The sequence below is a fragment of the Protomyctophum bolini genome (genome assembly GCF_963924005.1).
Source record: "Protomyctophum bolini genome assembly, chromosome: 22".
NCBI lineage: Eukaryota > Metazoa > Chordata > Actinopteri > Myctophiformes > Myctophidae > Protomyctophum > Protomyctophum bolini.
Genome location: NC_137883.1, coordinates 7,774,400 through 7,797,546, shown reverse-complemented (window position 1 = coordinate 7,797,546; position 23,147 = coordinate 7,774,400). Strand labels below are relative to the sequence as shown.

Genomic DNA, 23,147 nt, shown 5'->3' with positions numbered 1-23,147 from the left:
TGCTTAATTATGCTGTATGTTCTTAAATAACTATACCTAACCATATAGTCAAAGGTTTAGCACACATCCTAATAGTAAAAGTAAAATGCCATCTCCGTTATGCTTTAAAAGTGTTAGAACTACATATCCATTGTGGAATATAATCCAGTGGTAATTGTAGTAGTATGTGTACTGTATGCTTTGTATTCCGAGTGCCGCTATTGAAAACATTAGTCAGTAATGACAGGGATTGCCCATCACCCAGTTTGGATTGCAATATTTGCATCGGTTTTAATTTAATTTGTTACAATCTTACTAATCTTATTCATTCATATATTTGCCCAGACATTTATGAGCCAATAATATTAAACAATTGTCATGACAGTTCTCCCCAAATTACCCAACAAGGACATTCTTCCCAAACGATGCAGGTCTGTTCTTTGCATGGTATTGTGAAAGTGTCATCTCTGCTTTGGAGCTGGTCTCTGCTACACGTGCCATGATACAGACTGCTGCCACCTCCGGGTATGGAGTTATCAGCTAACTGTCATGCTGTACTCTGTTCCATGTGTTCTCTAGTCACTAGAATCTAGAGCAACGATTACCAGAAACGTGACCCGATGTAACGCAATCTGAATTACGCCGTCGCTGCAGTTACGTTTTTATGCCAGCTTGCTGTCAGGGCCTGTTGAGTCTAAAAAGCCTCACTAGCAAGTAGCAACAGTTAAAACACAGCAATGTGAACAGTTGGGCTCAGGTGACACAGGGGTAAAGTACCTGCCCACCACGTGAAGTCTAAGGGTTCGAATCCACCGCGGCACATCCAACATAGCCAAGAGCATATAGTATACACTCTTGGCCAAGCGGATGTGCCACGGTATATATTCGTATCTATAGAAACACAAGACGCCATGTCCTCCTGTTGGGGATTCCTCACCGACAGATGAGCCAGTACGGCACAACAGCAATGGAAACACAGAAATGTGTGGGTAGGAATTCATTGGCATAAGGACTAAATTGGGAGAAAAATGGGTAAGAAGAAAACAATTGATAATACTTAAAAAAAAAAAGAACTATCACAGACTAGATGGCCATGAAATCTCATTTTAATTACTGTAGGACCAGGACCTAACCTAGTTGGTACTAACCAACTACAGTAATTTAGGACCTACAGGACTGGCTGTACACTGTAAACGAAAACTCATTATGAAACCGATGTGTGCCTTCATCAGCTGCTACACAAGCCAATTGCTTTCCCTCTTAATCTGATCAACAATTTAAAAAAAAAAAGACTGTCCAGATTAGTCCTAATCCACCTGATAAAGACAGTTTCTGACATGCATAATCAAAGCAACCAGGCATTTATCAGCATATAATACTCTTGCAGATGTGTTATTAAAACATTTATAAATCAATTAGATTAACTGCGCATTTTACATGAACCCGGACTCCTGGACTCCCCTTCACTAATGTATCTACAAGCACCCAAGGCATTGCAATGAGCTTGTAGATCTGCTATTTGAGTGATTTAGTAGATTATAAAGAACTCTATTAGATTTTTTCTAGTTCTAGTTCATTGATACAATTTCTTTTTTAAATGTGCTTCTCGATTAATCACAAAAGTAATCAATAGAAGTACATGCAAGATAATCAATAGTTGCACCCATATCCAGGACATCAATAGTTGCACCCATATCCAGGATTCACTTGGCTGACCACATTGCAGTTCCTTGTTATTGTACCACCAGGGATGAAGGCGTTGCTTGCCTTTCCAACCTACAGTACTATGGGTTCACAGGAAGCTACTGAAATTATAGCCCTACGCAACCATGATTATTATTACACAACCATGATAGTATAGAAAACTACATGCAAGAGTATTTGCATTAGTATATGGCAGCTATGAATCAAAAATGCATCAAGCATACGAAATAATGTTTTCTATCATGCCTAACATTGTCCAGATCGATATCTTCGGTTACTTCAAGCTCCTACTTGCTCATATTCGAGGCTGAAATGTTTGCACTTAAGCTATGAAACGGTAATATTGGGACTTTTATTTTGTCTATGATATTCTGTTGCCAATTTCGTTAATATGCACACGCGCTTGCAGTGTGTTTCGGCCCTCAGCCTTCAAAACGGGGATGATATACAGAAGCCAATTTACAGGTAATGTAAATGTGTTATTGATGTGCAGCAAGCCGCATCATGTGCAACATGATGGAACAGACAACAAACCCATCTTATTCAGACTTCAACGGTGTGGCTCTGCAGGGGGCTCGCCGTCTATGAGAGACTCTGTCTATGTGTCGGTCTGTATGTTTGGGTGTCTGGAACCAATCTTAATGCAAACCACTGGACAGATCAGCGCCAAGTTTCTTGTGCACACTGGCAGTAGGCCACTGAAGTACCTCCCGCTATTTTCTTCCATGTTTCATACTTTTGAAAATAGTGCGATGCCCATTCGGAAGGCATGCCCCTTCGGTTATACAATACCAGTTGTACCCAATGTACTAGTTGTAGTAGTACGAGTAGTTTAGCTCAGACCAATCTACGAGGTCAGTGGTACTATGATGTCAAATTGATGACATCGTATTGTCAATTTTCTCTACATTGATGAACAAAATCTGTAACTATTACCTATGCCTACATCAAGTGGGAAAATACTTATCTTAAGAGAAACTCAAGTCTTTTTCTCTGGCTTAATCATTAATGCATTGGTTTTTTTGTTTGTTTTTATACTGGTACTGTTCACCAACTAAATCTAGTGCCTGGAAATATGTTGGAAAATGTTAAGAGTCAAGATTCATGAATGGAGCATTACACATCAGCGGCTGCATCACAACCAACTAGAACAACGCTAAGGGTTGAGGGCTCCACATTCAAATGTCCTAAAGTTCACTTCACCAATCATTGCTTATGTCACAATACCAGGAGATTTCAAAAGCATAAGTGCTTTTGAAAACATGCAATATTAATACCACAAACAACTAATACCGTACCAACCAATGCTCAAATATCATGGATAATGGGAAAACATCAAGAGTACCGGTACTTGATGATAGTGTTGGAAGGACATCCTTAAACATTCTTCCAACAAAATAAGGGTTGTCTGATTTGGTCCAATTAGTATTTGAGAGCAATGATTCTGGTATGTAAAACTCAACATTTAAGTTAACAAACTGATGCAATGTTTATCATAACCCACAAGATAGAAAGATCTGGTCCATGTACAGCAATTCATTATAATGAATTAGAATATCCTCACTACTTTCCTTTTCATGCTAACTGTAGACCTGTACGATGTCAGAATTCTTCAAGTGACGTGCGAACAATATATTTATTTTTTTCACTTACATTTTTGTGCCACGATTTTGCATCCCATTTTTTCACCCAGTGTCAATTATTTAATGTAATCCTGGGCGCTACACTTCCTCTGCCAACCTGGGGGGGGGGCAGCAGACTGACCTCATGCTTTCTTCTATGCATGAGGAGTCCAAGACTCCAAGCTGCTTCTTTTCACCTGACAGGGGGGAGTTTCACCGGCCGGACGTAGCGCGTGGAAGGAACACGTTATTCCGACCAGTTCATTTCCCCTCCATCAGGTGCCCTGCCTGGCCAAGGGGAGGTAGTTTAGAGACCAGGATTACTGAGCGAACATTTTGAACAATACTTTAGGGTCAACGGTGCGACTGCTGCCAACTACCACTACATCAAGAAAATAACCAGAAGTTACCTTTTTACGGTCACTGCCACTGGTGAAAAAAAACGTGTATGACTGGACAATAAAATGAACAAAATTAACCACTCAGAGCCGAACCTTTAAAACACTGTGTGTAGTGTCGAGCATGGAGTCCCCCCAGGCTCTATACTAGGTCCACCAGCATTGACCAGATCAGAGTGTAAACAAACGTATTCTGTGGTATTTCCGGGTAGAATGTCTATGGATATTTACACAATATAACATAAAGTGTCCAGAACATTAGCTGCTGTATGTTTAGTTTGTCACCCGGTGGTTATGTAGAACAAAATGATATCATATTTAAAGTGCCCTGTTCTCCCAGAAGTAAGGTTAATGAATAATATTGCTCCAATGCAACGCTGCCGGTGTACATATTTGGTGGTGGTGATTGATGATAAGACACCAAATGTCAATCTCAGAATGCGCTCTATGAGACATCACAAGCGACACTAGGATTTACTGATTCACACAGGTGGTATGCTTCAACATGTCACTTAAATATTTAAAAAAAACGAAAATCCTAAATTTCCCCAGTCGTTTCCAGGAAACGCTCTACAGGACTTAAATTCAAAAGGGTCAGCTCTAATTCATATGATCCTGAATAGAAGTCTACCATGATAAGAATTATTGTTTAAAAGTTAAAAAGGGATCCTTGTCAGTGTTAGGATAAACCCTTGATTCAATTATGACCCCTACCAGTCACTCCAATAACAGTACACAAAATAAACCAGCTGGAGATATTGCAGTGATATCCTTTCCTATTCCTATAATGGCTTTATAACGTATTTATTTAGTCCAGGGTTAATTTTGTCCACCATGAACATGCATACTACTACTCTAAGCAAAAACGGTTCAGTGTAGACGAAAACAAAAAATTGTAAGCAATTTTGACAATAAAGACATTTGCCATAGAAATTACATTCATTCAATATAGCCTTACTATACAGCTAGGCCTTAACTAAACCTGAACAGCTGATCAAGCATACCCAGCCATGCAGGTAACGTTATGCTGCAAAAAATGGTTTGTCACAAGAATGAACTGTTAGCATTCATTTAATAGTAATAGCCAGTCAAGGCGTGCTCTGCAGCTAGACATATCGGACATGGTTGTGATATAATAAGCCTGCTAATCTGACACGGTCTTTGACTAAAGGCTGTTATTGTGTGCGAGTTACTAGTTAGAAGACGACGAAAGCTAACACTACGCGAACTAATTAGCTTAGTTTGTTAACGGTGCATGATTTGGTACCAATAGCTGACCAAGTTAACCCTTTATACGTCGCCATGTAAACAATCCATATTGTCCCAAAATGACCACTTGTCAGCAAGCAAGCACCAATGTTAACTAAAGAGACAGTCAGTCACTGAGCTACTAGTTAACCGGTGGGTGGGTTGATCAAACCGGTTAGCTAGCTGTCCAACGTCTGATCAGTCCATCGTTTATATTATTTTGTTGCGTGGCGGTGTCGCTCGCCGACAATAGCCGATCTACAAGCTCGCTGAGAGTCACAACTGTGGGGTCGTCTGTGTAGATCTCCGATTTTATTCGCGCGACACAAACAGTCGTACGGGCTGTTGTGGTGTTGGCTTTGGTCGCTCAGAGCAGACCATCAGCTGCTAGGTCTGGTCGTTTTTATTTTTTTAAAACCTCATCGCTCGACCAAAAACGACGTCTCTGGTCTTTAACCGAAACGACTGTCAGTCAGACGCCACTCACGTCGACACTGTTCTCGGATGAAAACACGTCAAAATGTTTGCGATAGAGCGACGACGAGGTCTTATTAAATGAAGCGTATAGCTTGGCTTGGGTAAAAGGTAGCCTGGCTTGTTGCTACCATCCTAGCCAACACAACTTAGCTGCTCGCTCGCAGTTGCAATATGATCAGTGCCGCTGGCGAATCATGGGGGGGGGGGGACAAATATATATACACATGACAGGTACATCCAGACGAATTAACGTGCACGCCATAACGGACAATGTCATGGTCGTATGTGAAGTGGCGAGGAAGAGAAAATGACCCTAGTAGCCCCCCACACACAAACAGCAGCAGCAGCTCTGGTAGCTCTGAGCAGCCGTCGTACGGAGCTTGCTCTGCGCACTCACTCACCAGGACGTGTAGCCCTGCTCCGCCATGTCGACAACACTGGGGTAGCAGCTCCGCTCGGATTCAGGTCCCTCTCGGAGATATTTTTCTTTCTTCTTTAAAAGAAGAAAAAAAAAACAACGTCCCTTTTCAGTAGTTACTGTTAGATAACATGTCGATGCATCCCGGCGGAGTCCCACAGGCAGCTAGTGATCACTAGCTGAATAGCTTGTGCGTTAAAAAAAATGGCAATGATGGTTTGCTAACGTTAGGTGGCTAATAAGACAAAGCAACCCCCGGACGGAGGAAAAAACTAGTTCTTTCCCGTCGGGTTTCGCTAAATGCCCTCCTTGCCCGTAAGCCTCTTCTTGGCCAAGAAGGCTCGGTATGTAAAGATGCTACAGCCGCTGTAAATCCATATTCAGACGTGGTTTTTGATCACCCGGGGCCAAATTCGTGTATTCCTGAAGTCTGCACTCCTCCTGGTTGTAATGGAAGCCGTTCAGATATCTTTGTTTTCTATGGTGGCGAGAGAGTCACGGGGACGCGCAGAATCGCCCTGCTATAGAGGTTTACAAGTAGGACGTGCACTGAAATGCATTTTGTTCTCCTCCTCAGCTGGTAGCACTGCAGCCTATCAACAACATAGGCTTTTTGGAGGCATTTCTAATAGTCCATTATCATTTGAGATTATAAAAATAAAAATCAAAAAGGAAAAAAAAGAGTGAAGCTCATTGGGAATTTTGAATAGAACAGAACTTCCCAAACTATTTGGTCCTTTAATAGGCCTCGTCCTAAAACCTATAATATTAATAATAATAATATTATTATTATTAAAAAAACCTCAATGGGGAAATGTGGAATTGAAGAGAAATCGGGCTATTTGGTCTTTATTGCTATTATTGTGACTTTGTGAGAGAGGGAGATAAATAATCTAGTAAAAATGTGTTATAGCTCAGATAAACCAAATATCATTAACATTGTCCGGACTTTTAAAAGTTCTAACACATGCAGGTAGACCTAATAAATAGAAACAGAAGTTAAAATCTAGCACAAACAAACTACTGGAAACTTGACAGAAATGTAAATAAATGTAAGTATAATTAATTAAGCAATTTCTCTAGGCCTATATGTTAGAGTTGTCCAGTAAGCTACATATAGCTGTAGCTGATATAAGTGTATTTCTGTGTACTGTGTAGGACAAATAGATTGATCAGTCTCATGGTCATTCTGAACAGGATCTGTCACAAACTATGCACTTTTTATTTTATTTTATTATTATTTATTTTACACAATTTAAAAACAATACGCAAAATATATTGTTACATCATTGTTACTGTTAGTGGCGGCACCGGTGATCATTCATGCTATATGGCTACATTAGTCAAACAAGTGGCATTTCATATATGAATATGGGAATATGCGTGCACAGTTTCAGTGCAATCAGGCTTTCATGATTTGCAGCATTCTGCACAAAACAAGCTACTCCAGAAAACTTTGGAAGCCAATCTTAGCCAATCAGGATGGAATATGAGAAATCAAACAGACCAGTCTTGATCGCATATCTATAGAGCCAATTTGCGTGAAAGGTGGATAAAAGGAGTATGCCTAATATTGAAAAAAAGTGTTACATAAGTCGGCTTCTTGGTGGCGCTATAAAAGGCAGATGTGAAAAATACAGGGCAAAGGTTTTTCTTTGGCCTCTAGGGAGTAGGCCTATGCATACAATGTTTTACATCAGTGCAGTTAAAAACACAAATAGGCCAGTTATAGCGCCACCATGAGGCTGATTTGTCAAGCGGCATTTCTTTCTCGGCCTAGTGGGAATGTGCGTGCAAAATTTCACGGAAATCACACAATGTGTTCATGATTTGCAGCATTTTGTTCAAAACGGAGCACTCCTGCGAACCTTGGAAGCCAATCTCTGAAAGACCCGTTTCGTTTAATGGCTATAGAGAGACTGTGTACCAATTTGCGTGAAGTTCGGACAAAACCTGTAGGTGTACTGTCAAAAAATAAATTGGGGAAGAGTTTCAGCTCTGGCATCCAGGGAGTGTATGTGCGGAGTTTGGCTGCGATCAAGCCAGCGCTGCCAGAGATTAGCTGTCCACAGACGGACACACGGACAGACACACACGGACGGACGGAGTGCAAAACATACTCTCCCCATGCCTTCGGCCTGGTGGAGACAATTACGTGAGTATGTTTGAGAATACATAATTTATGAGACATTAGCTAATGGGTGATAAGGCATTGTCTTTCCTGGCGTCCCTATAGAAAAGGCTTTAGGACAAGAGGATAAGTCTGGTAGTGGTAGATAAGTGTGGGCTACTTCTGTTGGATATATCCATGTAATGCCCAGGATTCTCCTGCATGGAAAGCCAACATCTTAACTAACCACTAGCCTAATGTGCATGCGTGCGTGTGTGCATGTGACTGTGTGTGTGTGAGAGAGACTTTCGTGTGCGTGTTTGTGTGTGTATGCGTGTGTGTGTGTGTGTAATGATAAGTATTGGGGTGCTGCCATGCTGGGGGGTTTATGACTGTCTGTGTCAAGTGGTTGATGTGATCCTGTTATGTACCATGTTTTGTTTTTCTTAAAGAGATACTTCACCCCTTTTGCAACCAGATCTTATTTTAATGATGTTTGGGAGACAAGAAACACTTTCCCATCATGGATACTGGTCTCACTTCCTTCCTGGACTACAATTACCATAATGCTTGGTACACTCACCCCACCTTGTGGAGAGGGAGAGGGCTGTCTGAAGGCCTATTCATAGTCTGGATTTTCGGTGGTGAGGTGACCACCGCTCCGGTGGTGAGGTGACCACCGGAGCTGAAATAACGTTGAGCGGTGGTGAGTAAAAACAGAGAGAAGGGCTGGAGCGGTGGCGGTGGTTTGCTCTTCACCGCGGCTCGTGACGTCATGTTGTAGTTCGGTGGTCACCCCACCACCGAAAATCCAGACTATGTATGAGCCTTCACTGAGACAACTTGTAGTCCAGGAAGGAAGGAAGACCAGTGTCAAATCATGGACACCTTGAAATTCTAAAATACACATATATTACCCACATAAAAACCCCCAGGAAAGTGTCCCTTCAAAATGTTTTGTCAGTGCTTTTGTTTTGCGGATGCTGCGATTGTTAATCAGTCCTCTGTGACATTTGTACAAGTGAAAGATTTATAATAATGAAAACTTGAATGAGAAAAGGCTTTAGTTTAGGGCATACATGGGCAACTGGTGGCCCGGGGACCACATGCGGCCCCCACCATCACTTAATGCGGCCCTCAGGTTAATATCAGAATACTATTTAGCTGAATTATTGATTTCAGAAATGATTGATTTCAGCTAATTACTACTATTAGAATGTTATTATCTTTTTTATGTCCAATGTATTTGTATTTCGTTCATAAAGTTAACATAACTATAACTAAAGGCATTTGAAATTAAATAAAAATGTTACTTTTCAGGATTGCAATAAAAAAAATAGAAAACAATTATTCAGGATTTCAATTCAAATATAGCAAAAATAGCTGATCTATAAACTCAAAACGCGTCGCACTGCAACGCGTTTTGAGCTTGTAGATCGGCTATTTTTTGTTACAACAGTAATATGCAATGTGCCAATGTGGCGTGAGAGTGGAATTATAGTGGCCCTCTCCATCGTCAAAGTTGGTTTACGGATTTAAACAGAGTCAGGGGGATACCTTCTCCCCACGGAGTATGGGGATTATTGAAATCATTCTCAGACTCAGATTATATTCTGCAATACAATGTTCAAGGCCACACAACCAACTAGAAAAAGTGCTCGTCAGAGCACAGGTCTCCACCAGGTCAGGAACATTTGTGATGTTTGAACAATGTGTAGGAGTTTGTTGCTTTTTTATTATTTAAAAAAAAAAAGTGCCTCCTGCTGGCACTATAATAGGGCAATGTTTGAAAGGGTGGCATTAATTGTTCCTCATGCTAAGCATTTAAATTACATGAGGTATAAAGTACAGCAGCCTTGTGTTCATACAACAGAAAGATGGGGTATTGGGTAAGACTAACGTTATGTATCTTTCAGGACCTTTCACTGCTTCGTCTCAACCATTACTCTATGGCTCTGGTCTCAGCCACCGCTGTGTATTTGTTTTCTCCAAAGTTGAATGTGGCCACTACTGTTGGAGCAGCCATAAACTACACAGGTTCATCCCCATGTTCTGGGCATCTTTGTCAAGTTAGTGTTAGTAAAAAGCAGGTAATATTCTCTATTTTACTCTATGGTCTATACAGGGACTAGGGAGTACGCATACAAAGTTGTACACAGATCAGTGCAGTAGGGAAAAACATGAATCGGCCTGTTATAGCGCCACCATGAGGCTGATTTGAACATTTGTGCCATTTATTCCTCTGCCTATTGGCAATGTGCATGCATAATTTCATGGAAATCGCACGCTGTGTTCATGATTTGAGGCATTTTGTTCAATAAACGGACCAATCGTGCAAACTTTGAAAGGGAATCTTAGCCAATTTTGACACTTGCTGAAAATAGCCGATCTACAAGTTTGTAGATCAGCTATTTTCAGCATGCAACCAAGTGTAAAATGACTTATACTACTGGATCTCTTGTCCACTAGTCCCTTCCTAACATTTTTGTCTAGTTTTTATTTGTTGACGAAATTGTCAATATATTTAGTCTTAGTCATCATCATAGCTTAATTTTCATTTAGTTTCCATTTAGTTTTTGTCTGTGGAAAAAGGTAGTCGACGAACATTCTTCGTCTTAGTTTTAGTCGATGAAATCAACAATGCTCACTGCTCTCCCCCATGCCTTCGGACTGGTGGACACAATCATTTAGGAACAGGAGTAGTGTGGTGTGCTTCAAGTCCAGGTTAAAGTGTATTTGTATAGCACATTTCAACAACAAATACATTCAAAGTGACATGACTGATGAAGACCGCATAGGTCGAAACGTTAGACGTTAGCACCTAATAAAGAGGCTCTAAATGTCTGTGCTGCTCCAGTGTCCTCTCCTCCTTCTGCTTTACACAAAACATTAACAATAAAGAAATACAAGTAATAAAAGTACATTTGAATAATATTAAAAATAATATTTTAATTAATCACTTAAACCCCGACATCCACATTCTGTAGAACAGTGGTTCCCAAAGTGGGGTCCGGGGACGCCCAGGGGTCCTTGAGTTCCATGGGGGTTCCCAGCTAAATGATAGTTTGGAACCAAATGGACCCTTATGGGTCTGTAACTCTGAGACCACCACCGGTTGGGAACCGCTTCAGTTCAGAACCAGTTTTTAGTCCATGAGTACATGAGTACATTTAGTACATGAGCCAGACCTCCAAAATTGGAACATGAATTGAGTGTGCAAAACCATACCATAAAATCCCACAGTAGTAGATTTTTCATACAATTTTTTTGTATTTGTAATAAAATAAATCATTGTCTTTGTGTAAGTAGTTTCATGGCGATAACATGGGAGATATTAAATAAGCAGTAGGTGGCGCTATTTTGCCAGTCAAGTGAGACACACAGAGAGGCGCATATTATCTGACATTTATTTTACCGTTTGATGTTTTGTTAAGACACTACAGTTCTGAAATCTGATAGCATCTGCATCACACACTACAGGATAATCTTACACACACACACACACACACACACACACACACACACACACACACACACACACACACACACACACACACACAGTTGTCTGATTTGTGCTTCACCACGGTGCATTTGACGTTCTTTTAGGCTATAAAAAAATATTATACACGGACTGCCTGTTTGGCAAGTCTGCTGTCCAGAGGCTGTCTTTCAATCAGGCTGTCTGTTAAATAAATAGGCGTGTGTTGTTGACTTGACAGTACATTTCCATTTTGGTCGTGTTGATGTCTCTTCTGTTGTTGACTACTATACTCCCCTCGTCCGTTCCGTTCCAAGCTGTTTAGGAGAAATAGCACCGATCTACAGTAACTTCCATGATCAATGCACTCACCAGGGGAGAGCAAGAGCCTCAGCCTGCAGACAGAGGAGTGTGTATCCATTCAACATCCCACCCACCCTCCCGTTGACGCCACAAGTCCACTACTCACCATCGCGTGTGTTTTTTTCTTTTCCAACTGTTCAAAAGCGATATAATGTGAGTTCAATCAATGCTTTCTAATTAGAAATATAAGTGTTTCCATACCCCATTTGCGCATTTTACTTTTGCGATATATCCCAAAAATCCACTGCAAGCGCAAAAGTGTTTTTTGCGAAAAAGATAGACTTATTGCGCAAAACCTCTGCTTTATGGAAACATGCTTACTGTTGAGGGATGTTGCCTGTTTTCATTGCAGCTCAAAAGGCTTCGGAACACAACGAGAAAACCTCAGTCCACAGAAAATCCACTGAATGTTCACAGTTCAGTGTAATTGAGGTCATGAAAGCTAAAAGAAAAAAAAGAAAAAAAGAAATGCAAAGGAATGTCATGAAACCTTAAACCATTTAAACTCTCAGTCTAAACTAATGACTGGGATCAGCTCTGTACTTGATCCATTTGACCCCTCTGCACCAAATCTGTTCATGAAAAATGGGCAATCGAGCTCACAAAATGTCACGTTGTGACCTGTTGTAGATCTACAATTTTTTTCAGCAATCAGTGTTCCTCCCAGAATTGGGATGCTAAAGGCTCCAGTGGTAAAAAATGAAATAAAATGTTATGTTATTGTCCCTTATGTACTGGTATCACTTGTCTAATACTATCACGTTGATGTTACTAATCACCTTCCAGCTTGCTCACTGGAGCAACTCCACAAAATATTCACATCTCCGCTCTGTTGCACTTCACTCGTTTCCCAGTGCAAAACTGACGGCCAACAAGTCATTCAAGGGCATGAGTACATTGAGGACATGATCTATCCCCTCAGCCAACCCTTCCCGTTCACTTAGATCAGATAACACAGGAAGGCTGTTAAGCTTTACTGTGTCTCAGTATTTGTCCTTTGTGGTGTTGCTGTGTTAGGGCTAGGGTGAAAATGTTCTGTACACTCCGGTGTTATGATTATGTCTTGTCAACGTTTAGTGTTTGTGTTTTTGAGCGGTGCCTCCACTCCATTACGGAGCTATGTCCGTCCGTCCGTCCGTATGTCTGTCTCTGTGTCTGTATGGCCGAGCACGAAAAGTTGCAACACGGTAAAGGTCCCTGCACAGCACACTGAGCGCGTTTTTGGGATTTTTAGTGGCGTTTCTCCATCGGTTTTCCGAAAAACTGTGCAACTACCTTAACTCTGTCATTTCTCGACCGTTTCGGACGTGGGATGGCTCGCCGGTACCGGGCTGGCCTCCTGGGCGCGTTCCTGGTTGTCTGGATGTTTCGGGGACCCCCCGGGGACCTCCACACGTCTGTAACTCTGTCATTATTCGACGGTTTCAGATGCGGGCGGCTCACCGGAATTGGCGTATTTGATGAAGACAAGCATTTTATGGACATTCCCTGCTTATTTAACCATATCTCCATAACTTTATTGTTTGCAGTAATGATACATGATGCTAAATTCACTCTCTGTATTGCTGATGCAGCAAATCAAACGTGCCCTGAATGTCTGTATGGTGTGTAGGTCGACTACACATAGCCATTCCCCCCTCAATTTAGACATTTAGCAGACACTCTTAATCCAGAGCGATTTACATTAAGCAAGAACAAAAAGCATGGCGATACATCATACATACAAAGTAGTTATCATGAATCATACGTAAGCTAAGAACGTAAGAGTTGAATATCTATAAAATGAAACGATGTATATATATACTATATAGTGCTACGTTTACATACAATGCTATAAGTCTACATTTATCTGCCATCTAAGTCTACATAAAATGCTGTCTAAGTTACATAAGTTGAGCCTTTGCATATACGCCTGTAGGAGGTCGAGGCTAGGGCCAGTACTACGGCAATTTACAGGTAGGCCTACCCTGTTTGTTGACTGGATTCATGCTTACTGTGCATACTCTGATTTCACACTTAGAAGACGCTTCGAATAAGAGCAAAATGCCCAATACATTGTAATGTAGGTTATGAAAAGGCGTGGCTACCAATATCAGCACTTGCTAAGCTATTCCAAGCACAAAACTGTTTGATAATGGGGCCTGGCCATGAGTAAACTTATGACTACCATAACCATTTAAACTATACACTGTATTGAAAATACAAATAATAGTTAGGAATATATATATTACACGTGTATTCTATACACACTTTTCTCTCAGGGAAGGACTATGATGACACATAGGAAGTAATACCTATTTGTGGCCACTAGTTGTCAGCCTTGCATAGGAGTTTATATATACAGGATGGTTGTAAAATAGTGGCAGGGATAGTAGAGAGGGATACTAATTCAGTTTAAGTTGTTCTATCACAAAATAGATATTCCCGTTTTAGAGAACCATACTTCTTTACTTACTAACATTTCAAATTGTATTTTGCCTAACAATGTTAGTTTTTGTAATTCTTTATGACTAGACCGGTGCCCGGCTGTAGAGCACCGAGTCGGTATCGATGTTGGAAGTTGGAGATCCATGCCCCCACCCGGCCACGCAATACCCATTGTACCCCTATCAGAGTACCCGTTCCACCCGTGTCCCATTTATGCCCATATATGGAGATTTCTGTATCTGTCTCTCTGTGTCCCTCTATTCCTATGGAGTTCTGTGTCAGGCACACCTAAATATGGAGTGTTGTGAACAGAACAGGCCAGCTCCATATATGGAGATATAGGGGTGATCAGGTCCAGACTCGACACCGGGCACTGACACTCCCTGTGGCGGTGAGGAACACACACGTGTGTCGAATTTGAAGTTGGTGGGGGCGAAAAATGAATGCCCCACCCAGTTATCCCCATATATGGAGTTCTTTATCAGGCATGCCCATGAAATGTGGAGTCTAGGCAGATGTCAGAACAAACATTGTGATGTCAGAACAGGCCCCATATATGGAGATTTAGAGATGATCAGGTGTGATCAATTGTCTAATTTGGGCCCTGTCCAGAGCCTGGGCAGGGGCCCTGTCCAGAGCCTCTAGAGCGGTGCTTGTTGTGCACTGGCCTACTTGGAACGATGCAAGTTGGAAATGCATGCCCCACCCAGTTAGAATGTCTCTGTCCCTTTTATGCCCATATATGGAGTTATTTGTCAGGCATGCTCAAATATGGAGTCTATGCAGATGTCAGAATGATGTCAGAACAGACCAGCTCCATATATGGAGATATAGGGGTGATCAGGCCCGTATCACAGATCATTGTTGATATCAGAGTATTCGGTCACTCACTATATCAAAGTATGTTTTAATATTCCTTATTTAGATAGCATATTGGATAATGGCCTTATAGCAGTGTAGCCACTGCTACAGAGCTGACAATGAGGTTATATCTTCCGTTCTTCTCTGGAGTCCTGCCTCAAAGCAGACCAGAGGTAGAAAACTGTCGTTCCCCGATGTCATCGCTATAGGGGACACATGCATCAGCAATGGCAATGTTGAAGGACCGGCAAGTCTGGCGTGGCATTGTGAAATCCATGATCTCGACCGCGGTCGAACAATTATGATGATGAGCAGTGTAGATTATTCATTCTAAATATTAGTGCAGCATGCTGCTTTCACAGCGTAGTAATAATCTCCATGAATGGCTCACACCACTGATCAGCAGGTGGTTGAATTTCATCTTTGGAATAGATGAATCCTGTTGTTTTCGTCAACTAACCCATTCTGACCTGAGATCAGATTCATACGAGGTTTCCACTAGGACACACACTGGTCTGATTAACCTCATTCTGACCTGAGATCAGATTCTAAAAATGTCAGTCGTTCTTTGATTTTTCAAAAATAGCAGACCTACAAGCTCGTAGCGCGCCACTCGGTGGCGCGCTATGAGCTTGTAGATCTGCTATTTTTCAATAGCTAAAGCATAACATGATGCCAACACCAAAATGGGTGCCCGGTCAGAATGGGCTAAAACTAAGACGAAAAATGTTCGTCGACTACCGTTTTCCACTGATGAAAACTAAATAGAAACTAAATAAAAACTAAGCCATGATGACAATTTCGTCAACAAATAAAGACTATAGACTAAGATGTTAGGAAGGGACTATAGTGGACAAGAGATCCAGTATAAGTCATTCTACACTTGGTTGCATGGTGAAAAGTGTAGATCAGCTATTTGAGCTTGTAGATCAGCCAATTTCAGCAAAGTATTTTCAGAAAGTCATTACGACTGCAAAATACATTTTACTGTAGATTTAGTCGACTACAACTAGACTAACACTAAGACATTCCAGGTGACTAAAATGTGACTAAAACGAAGTGAAAACTATTCAAGAGACTAAAACTAAAATCTAAATTTGCTGCCAAAAACAACACTGGCTAGCAGCTAGATGACGCTGACAGGATGCAGGAATGTTTTCTCTCAAGTCTGTAGTCCAGGTTGTAGTTTTGAACCCAGAGCACTAGAATTACTTATAGCTTATGAATGCTTCTTATCTTAAAACCATATTGTGCAAGACCTTAAGTTCAGTCTCCTATTCAGTGTTAATGAAGACATCTTTGCCCCGCATATAGTGTTATTATTTGTATTATTGTATTATGTTAAAGTGGAGCATTTTGTGAAATTCTCCGCCAAAATTACATTTACAAAAGTAGACAAAACTCAAAGGTTTACGAAATGGTGAGATGAAATTAGCATTATATTAGTTTTTCATGTGATCATTTGATGGATGATGAATGTTTATAGGACAGATAGGGAGAAATTGAGCAAGAAACTGCTGTTATATGCTTTAAATTATATACCGTCATACAACAGTGTATAAATCAGGCTTTAGATGTTATCTAGGTCAATAGGGGGAGTGCTTATACATACAGTAGGCTATATACATGCCTGTGTAACCTACCACAGCTGTGGTTCAACAACTCTACTGGTCTCTGCTCGCTATCTTATACCACCAAACCAAATGCGTTTGGTTCCATTCGTACACTCAAAGTTAAATTAACAGGTCAGGTTTATTTATTATTTTAAGTGTAGCACTAGCTGTCTCTGCCACATATGGGGATGGAGACTTGGCTATTACAAAGTAGACTCAAACTCTCAGGCTCTCAACCATTTTGGGTTGAAGAATGTGGCCGAATTACTTCGGCCCAATTTGTCGAGGGTTTGTGAACGGCTGCTAGTATATTTGTGTAGAAATTACAGCAGTGTGTACTGTAGCTGCCCGTTCCCTCAGTCCCACCGTACGTTACCCCTAACCTTAATCCCAACCATAACACTAACCCTAATAGGATGGAAGGGAACATAATGATCCTGGGGACATAGGATTACCCCGTAAATTACTTGCGAGTGAAAACATTTAATAATGTTGCCCTTTCCAACTTCCCCTGACAGAGTCGAGGTATGACCTCATGCATATATACTCGTGTGTATCTATCATAGTATCTACTATCTTTAAATAGTGAGAGCCAGAGTAAATACACAGCCGCGACGCATTGCCCACTGAATGCTTCGTCTCTCTCTCTGGCTGATTCAAAGCACCTGATTACATTTCTGAAATGATTAAATATGAGGCCTGAGTACACTGACAGTATTGTTGTAGATGGGGAGAGAGCATATCATGTGGTAGTGAAGGGGGGAAACCCTTTTCTCTCACATACGCACGCACGCAGCCACGCACGTACACACACGGACAATGTGTGGCATACCAATGGGCAAGTACAAAAATATCAGGGCACACCTGTATAAAATAGCAGAAAGGTCACCAGATTTCCTGTATTTCTGAGGGACAAAAACGCAATTTGAAATGTCATGCATGAAATGACATACGTATGCCCAAAATAGTTAAGATAATTCTTTTACGGTATAGACTATAGAATGTTCAGAAGGTACTGAAACAAAGTACTGATATAGTACTCTCTCTTTTTTTAAAGCCTTAACCCATTCTGACCTGAGATCAGATTCATACGAGGTTTCCACTGGACACACACTGGTCTGATTAACCCATTCTGACCTGAGATCAGATTCAAAAAATGTCAGTCGTTCTTCGAATTTTTCAAAAATAGCAGACCTACAAGCTCGTATCGCGCCACTCGGTGGCGCGATATGAGCTTGTAGATCTGCTATTTTTCAATAGCTAAAGCATAACATGATGCCAACACCAAAATGGGTGCCCGGTCAGAATGGGTTAAAGCCTTAAAACATTTTAGTTGTATTATTGCGACTGCAGGTCGCACCTCCCAATGTATAAATGAATGAACCATTTGTAAAGCGCTTTGAGCACTTGGAAAAGCGCTATAAAAATTAAATTCATTAATTCATTATTATTTGATCTCAAACCTCAAACCCTTAGATCTCCATGTATGGAGCTGACCTGTTCAGACATTCCATATGTTGATCCTTCCCCATCCATCCTTCCTCTTCGATGTCTCCCTTTTGACTGATACTGTACCTGTCCATTCAAACTCTAGAAACTCCTGCCCCAAAGTTATTAGTGCAGCCCCGCCCGGCAGCCGGCAAAAACTAGAGTTCTCAACAGGCCCGAAAATTAAGGCCCGGCTTATACCTGGGCCCTCATCAAACCCTGTACACTCAAGACACTGAACCTGCTGCCACCCTTAGATCTCCATATATGGAGCTTCTGACATCCCATATTATCAAATACTAGTATTAGTCAGGTATTACTAGTATAGACACATATGTTGATCTGACCTCACCAAACCCTGTACACTCAAGACACTCTCCAGTCCTTATATGGCCAGTACAGAATTCATTCCATATGTTGATCTGACCCCCCCATGCCAAAGCGCCAACGCCAACGCTCATTAACCACTTCAACCCTATACATTACGGCCATTTGAAAATAGTCAATCTACAAGCTCACAATGCGTCGTAGATTTTGTACATTTTGAAGTAGATACTTTTGTACTTTTACTCAAGTACATTTTTAAATTACGTACTTTTACTTGTAACGAAGTATACTTCTAAATGGCAGTATTGGTACTTTTACTTAAGTAAAACAATTGAGTACTTTTTCCACCACTGGTCTTTGGTCTTTGACGTGATACTGAACACTACAAATTCTGTCAGACCAGCAACTGGCATGTGAGACCAATCACCTTTCCACTTAGACCAATCACCTTTCCACTTAGACCAATCACCTTCCCACTTAGATCAGTCACCTTCCCACTTCTGTTGTCTGTGTCGTGTAAACAGGCCTCATTCACATGTATCAAACCAATGTGCATGTGCTCTGTCTGTGATTAATGGCTGCCACAATGTTGGAACATTGGAATTGCATTGTGGCAGAACACCACCAGCAATCAAACACAAATGTTTGATCAAACCATGTGACTCTCATTTTGGTGGCCCAAAAAAAACGGCCAAACATTGCTTGATTGGTGTTTGGTGCGTGTGAATGAGGGCAACTAGTAGGCACACATTAGACATCTGTAGAGTGATGATGATCACCTCTCCACTCATTAGCAGACCTACAAGCTCGTAGCGCGCCAATGGGGAATCCAAGCTAATAGAAACGGCAGGCTTTCTATTCCTGAAAAGTTGCAATACCAAAAAAATCTTGTTTTTAAAGAAAAATCTGACGATGGGTTTCTGAACTGCCCACAGCCCTCCTATTATGAGACACAGACTAAAATGAATTGTGAGTAGTTAATTGTGAATAGTGAGCGGGTCCATTTGGCTTCACGTTTTAAGATTTAACATTTCGATGACGTCCCACCGGAAAAGAACACAGAGTGTTGCGCAACAGACGCTCCCAGCCTGTGAAGCGATGCGATCGGTTTTGATATCAATAATCTCCGTCCTTTTGATCAATCTCTGTCTTGAGCGCTGGGCATTACTAATTGATAGGGCGGAGAACTCCGTCCTGTGCGCTCAGGGTCCATTTGGTTAGCAACTCTCTCCATCATTTAGCATGGGGACAACCGGGAACCCCCTCAAGGACCACTGGGTGGTCCCCGGACCGCTGGTTGAGAACCACTGCTGTAGATAACCCTCTAGGTATTGGATGACGTGCCTCCCACAAAGGCAGGTATTATCACTGAAACATTGCACCAAAACAGACGTGACACAGACCCTAAGGGCTGTTGTTGTTACAGGGACACCACTGACAGAAATACATGTGACTATACACACATTCCTCAGATACAGAGCCCTAATTAAATGTCATAATCATGGTTGGCGAATAATCTCCTTTCAAACAGAGAATCTCGCTTGGCATCCAGGCGGTGTGGCGTTCAGTCAAACAGAGACTCTCGCTTGGCATCCAGGCGGTGTGGCGTTCAGTCAAACAGAGACTCTCGCTTGGCATCCAGGCGGTGTGGCGTTCAGTCAAACAGAGACTCTCGCTTGGCATCCAGGCGGTGTGGCGTTTAGTCAAACAGAGAATCTCGCTTGGCATCCAGGCGGTGTGGCGTTCATTCAAACAGAGACTCTCGCTTGGCATCCAGGCGGTGTGGCGTTCAGTCAAACAGAGAATCTCGCTTGGCATCCAGGCGGTGTGGCGTTCAGTCAAACAGAGAATCGTGTTTTTGGCAGGCGGTGTGGCGTCCATTCAAAAGTTAAGAGTGAAAAGTTAGCATGATCCTATAATGCCACATCATGTTTGAAATGTTCAGTAAAAAAGACATTCCCTGATGTGATGTCTCACTCCCATAGCTGTGGGTGCAGGCAGGAACTCTCTCGCAGTTGACGTACCTCTCTCTCTCTCTTTTTTGAGCGGTGCACAGCGCCTCCTTCAAATGGCTGTGTGTGTGTGTGTGTCCGTCTGTCCCTATGGGTATTTAAAGTGTATAGAGTGCTTAGAGTAAGACCTTTGACCCTGCTGTTTAGACAGTACGACCTGTTGACCCCTGCAGATGCCAAGGGCCATTCCTAGCTATTCCCGCACGCACGCACCCACGCACGCACGCACGCACGCACGCACGCACGCACGCACGCACGCACGCACGCACCCGTTGACCACTGCATTATTATTACTTGCGCAAGCAGAGCGCGTAAGACGCAAGTACTAGTTTCGCCCGGGACTCGTATGCACCGTCCCAGCTGTCCCGCCAATTTTGATGCGTATGCACCGTCCCAGCAAATTGTGCCTGATACGGCAGTGGTGCCAGATTACATACATGTATACATTTAGCATTACCTTTAATCCTCCCAACACTAAAACATATCGTCATTACGTCACCATCGAAAACCAATTACACTCTGGCATTGGGTCCTTTAATCCACATCTTTATTACGTCATCATTGAGAGCTAGTTATACAGATGTATGTAATCTGGCACCACTGCCGTATTAGGCACAATTTGCTGGGACGGTGCATACGCATCAAAATTGGCAGGACGGCTGGGACGGCGCAAAGTAACCACAGTATACAGCTAATCAACTTACAAATTACATATATACATATAGTATATGTATAACTAGCTCTCAATGATGACGTAAAAAAGATGTGGATTAAAGGACCCAATGCCAGAGTGTAATTGGTTTTCGATGGTGACGTAATGACGATATGTTTTAGTGTTGGGAGGATTAAAGGTAATGCTCCTATGTATACATGTATGTAATCTGGCACCACTGCCGTATTAGGCACAAAATTTGCGGGACGGCTGGGACGGTGCGTACGGCGCAAAGTAACCACAGTATACCGCTTGTAACGGCCAAATGAGTGTAATTGTCTAAATGAATTTGTGACCATGGGGTGGCGCTGTTGGCTTTATAAGCGTCTGCTTCACTGGCATGGGTAGGGAGGCTTGACCCGGAAGGGCAATGGTTTTTGACCGCAGGTACGTTATGCTGTTCGAACACTGTGGCGCAAAACATTTGTCTGTCTGAAATATTATTCATTGTTTGTGTCTAATTATGGTCTGTCTATGAAATCACGCAGATGCTGTACTATGGTGAACACTGAACGGGTGAAGCAATAAATCTTTAAAAAGCATGAAGACCTGCCTGTGTTAGATCATTGGAGCACTGACACACAGCCAACAGTACAAATTAACATCAGCACGTCAGCCAGGTCCAACCACGGGATCACCCCCCTCAGTAGCTCCGTATAAGACGGACGCTCCTTTAATACAGCTAATCAACTTACAAATGATATATACATATACATATAGTATATGTATAACTAGCTCTCAATGATGACGTAATACAGATGTGGATTAAAGGACCCAATGCCAGAGTGTAATTGTAGTTTTCGAGGGTGACGTAATGACGATATGTTTTAGTGTTGGGAGGATTAAAGGTAATGCTCCTATGTATATGTAATCTGGCACCACTGCCGTATCAGGCACAAGTAGTCATTACTGAGATTCGACAGTTTGTAGCGGTCGAAAGTACTTGCGCACTCTGCTTGCGCACTAATAGGCCTACAAGTGTGCAAAAAGCAAGTATATATGCACTCGACAAAGTGCAGTTCTAGTTATTATTATTATTATTATTAGCTTTGGGGTTCTGTTTGGAGCTCTGCCCCTGGGCTCTGGGGTCCTGTTTGGAGCTCTGCCCCTGGGCTCCGGGGTTCCGTGGGATCCGGCCGTGCCGACACTGTTAGCACGCCTGATATGAGAGCCTGATCAAAGCTGCATCGTTCCGCCTGACCGATTTCCACAGGATTAAGGATTAGGGAGACAGGAAGCTGGGAGAGGCACAGAGACAGTCTGAGGGAGAAAAAGGAGAATCCAAAAGGGATAGAGAGTTTATAGAAGGGTGAAAGGGAGGGAGAAACGGTCAAAGTGAGAGAAGGGTCATGCTCATAACATCAGAAAATGCCCAGACAGGCAGAATATGGAGAAAGATGTCAGAAAAGGGCGTTTTCAAAACTAGACACTGCAACAGTGTGTATACAGTATGCACTGCACTACCAAAAAAGACAACTTGACAACTTGTCAGCATTTCTGTGAATACGGTTCCTTTGTTCTAGATATGAGAGGATGTGCCTTATCTGTACTAGCTTCTTCCGGTATATTGATATGACTTTGGCAACCCTATCCTTATACATTCATAATTATGCGAAAGATGTCTGACTGATACCACAGGGGATTATAGATTAGAACATCTGGCTTTGATTTTCACACATCAGAAGATGTTCTGAACTCAAAAAACGTCTTCTGACTAAAAGATATATCTCCTGCATGACATCAGATAGACGTGACATTTTAAGGTGATTTGCCATTGACAGCTCCTGAGGGCTCAGCAGTAGCATTGACCTGGTTCAGTCCCTGGGTTATTGTATGTGTGATGTCTTGTGCTAATTGCCACTTACTTAATGACAGCAAAGGTCTACTAATTACACCCTGCTGATTGTCAA

The 23,147-nt window shown here is 42.0% G+C and overlaps 1 protein-coding gene and 1 long non-coding RNA gene across 5 annotated transcripts in view; both read right to left on the bottom strand.

Moving 5' to 3' along the window:
• The window catches only part of sppl3 (signal peptide peptidase 3), a 40,289-nt gene extending 33,985 nt beyond the window's left edge, over positions 1 to 6,304 (bottom strand). For all 4 annotated transcript variants that reach the window (XM_080756423.1, XM_080756424.1, XM_080756425.1 and 1 more), the window contains exon 1: positions 5,830 to 6,304. In XM_080756423.1, the coding sequence (XP_080612549.1) occupies positions 5,830 to 5,855 (26 nt within the window). In that variant the 5' untranslated portion in view covers positions 5,856 to 6,304. The remainder of the gene's footprint in view (positions 1 to 5,829) is intronic.
• LOC308310198 overlaps positions 1 to 23,147 on the bottom strand; it is a 200,911-nt gene that overhangs the window by 157,812 nt on the left and 19,952 nt on the right. The gene's annotated exons all lie outside the window — the stretch shown is intronic.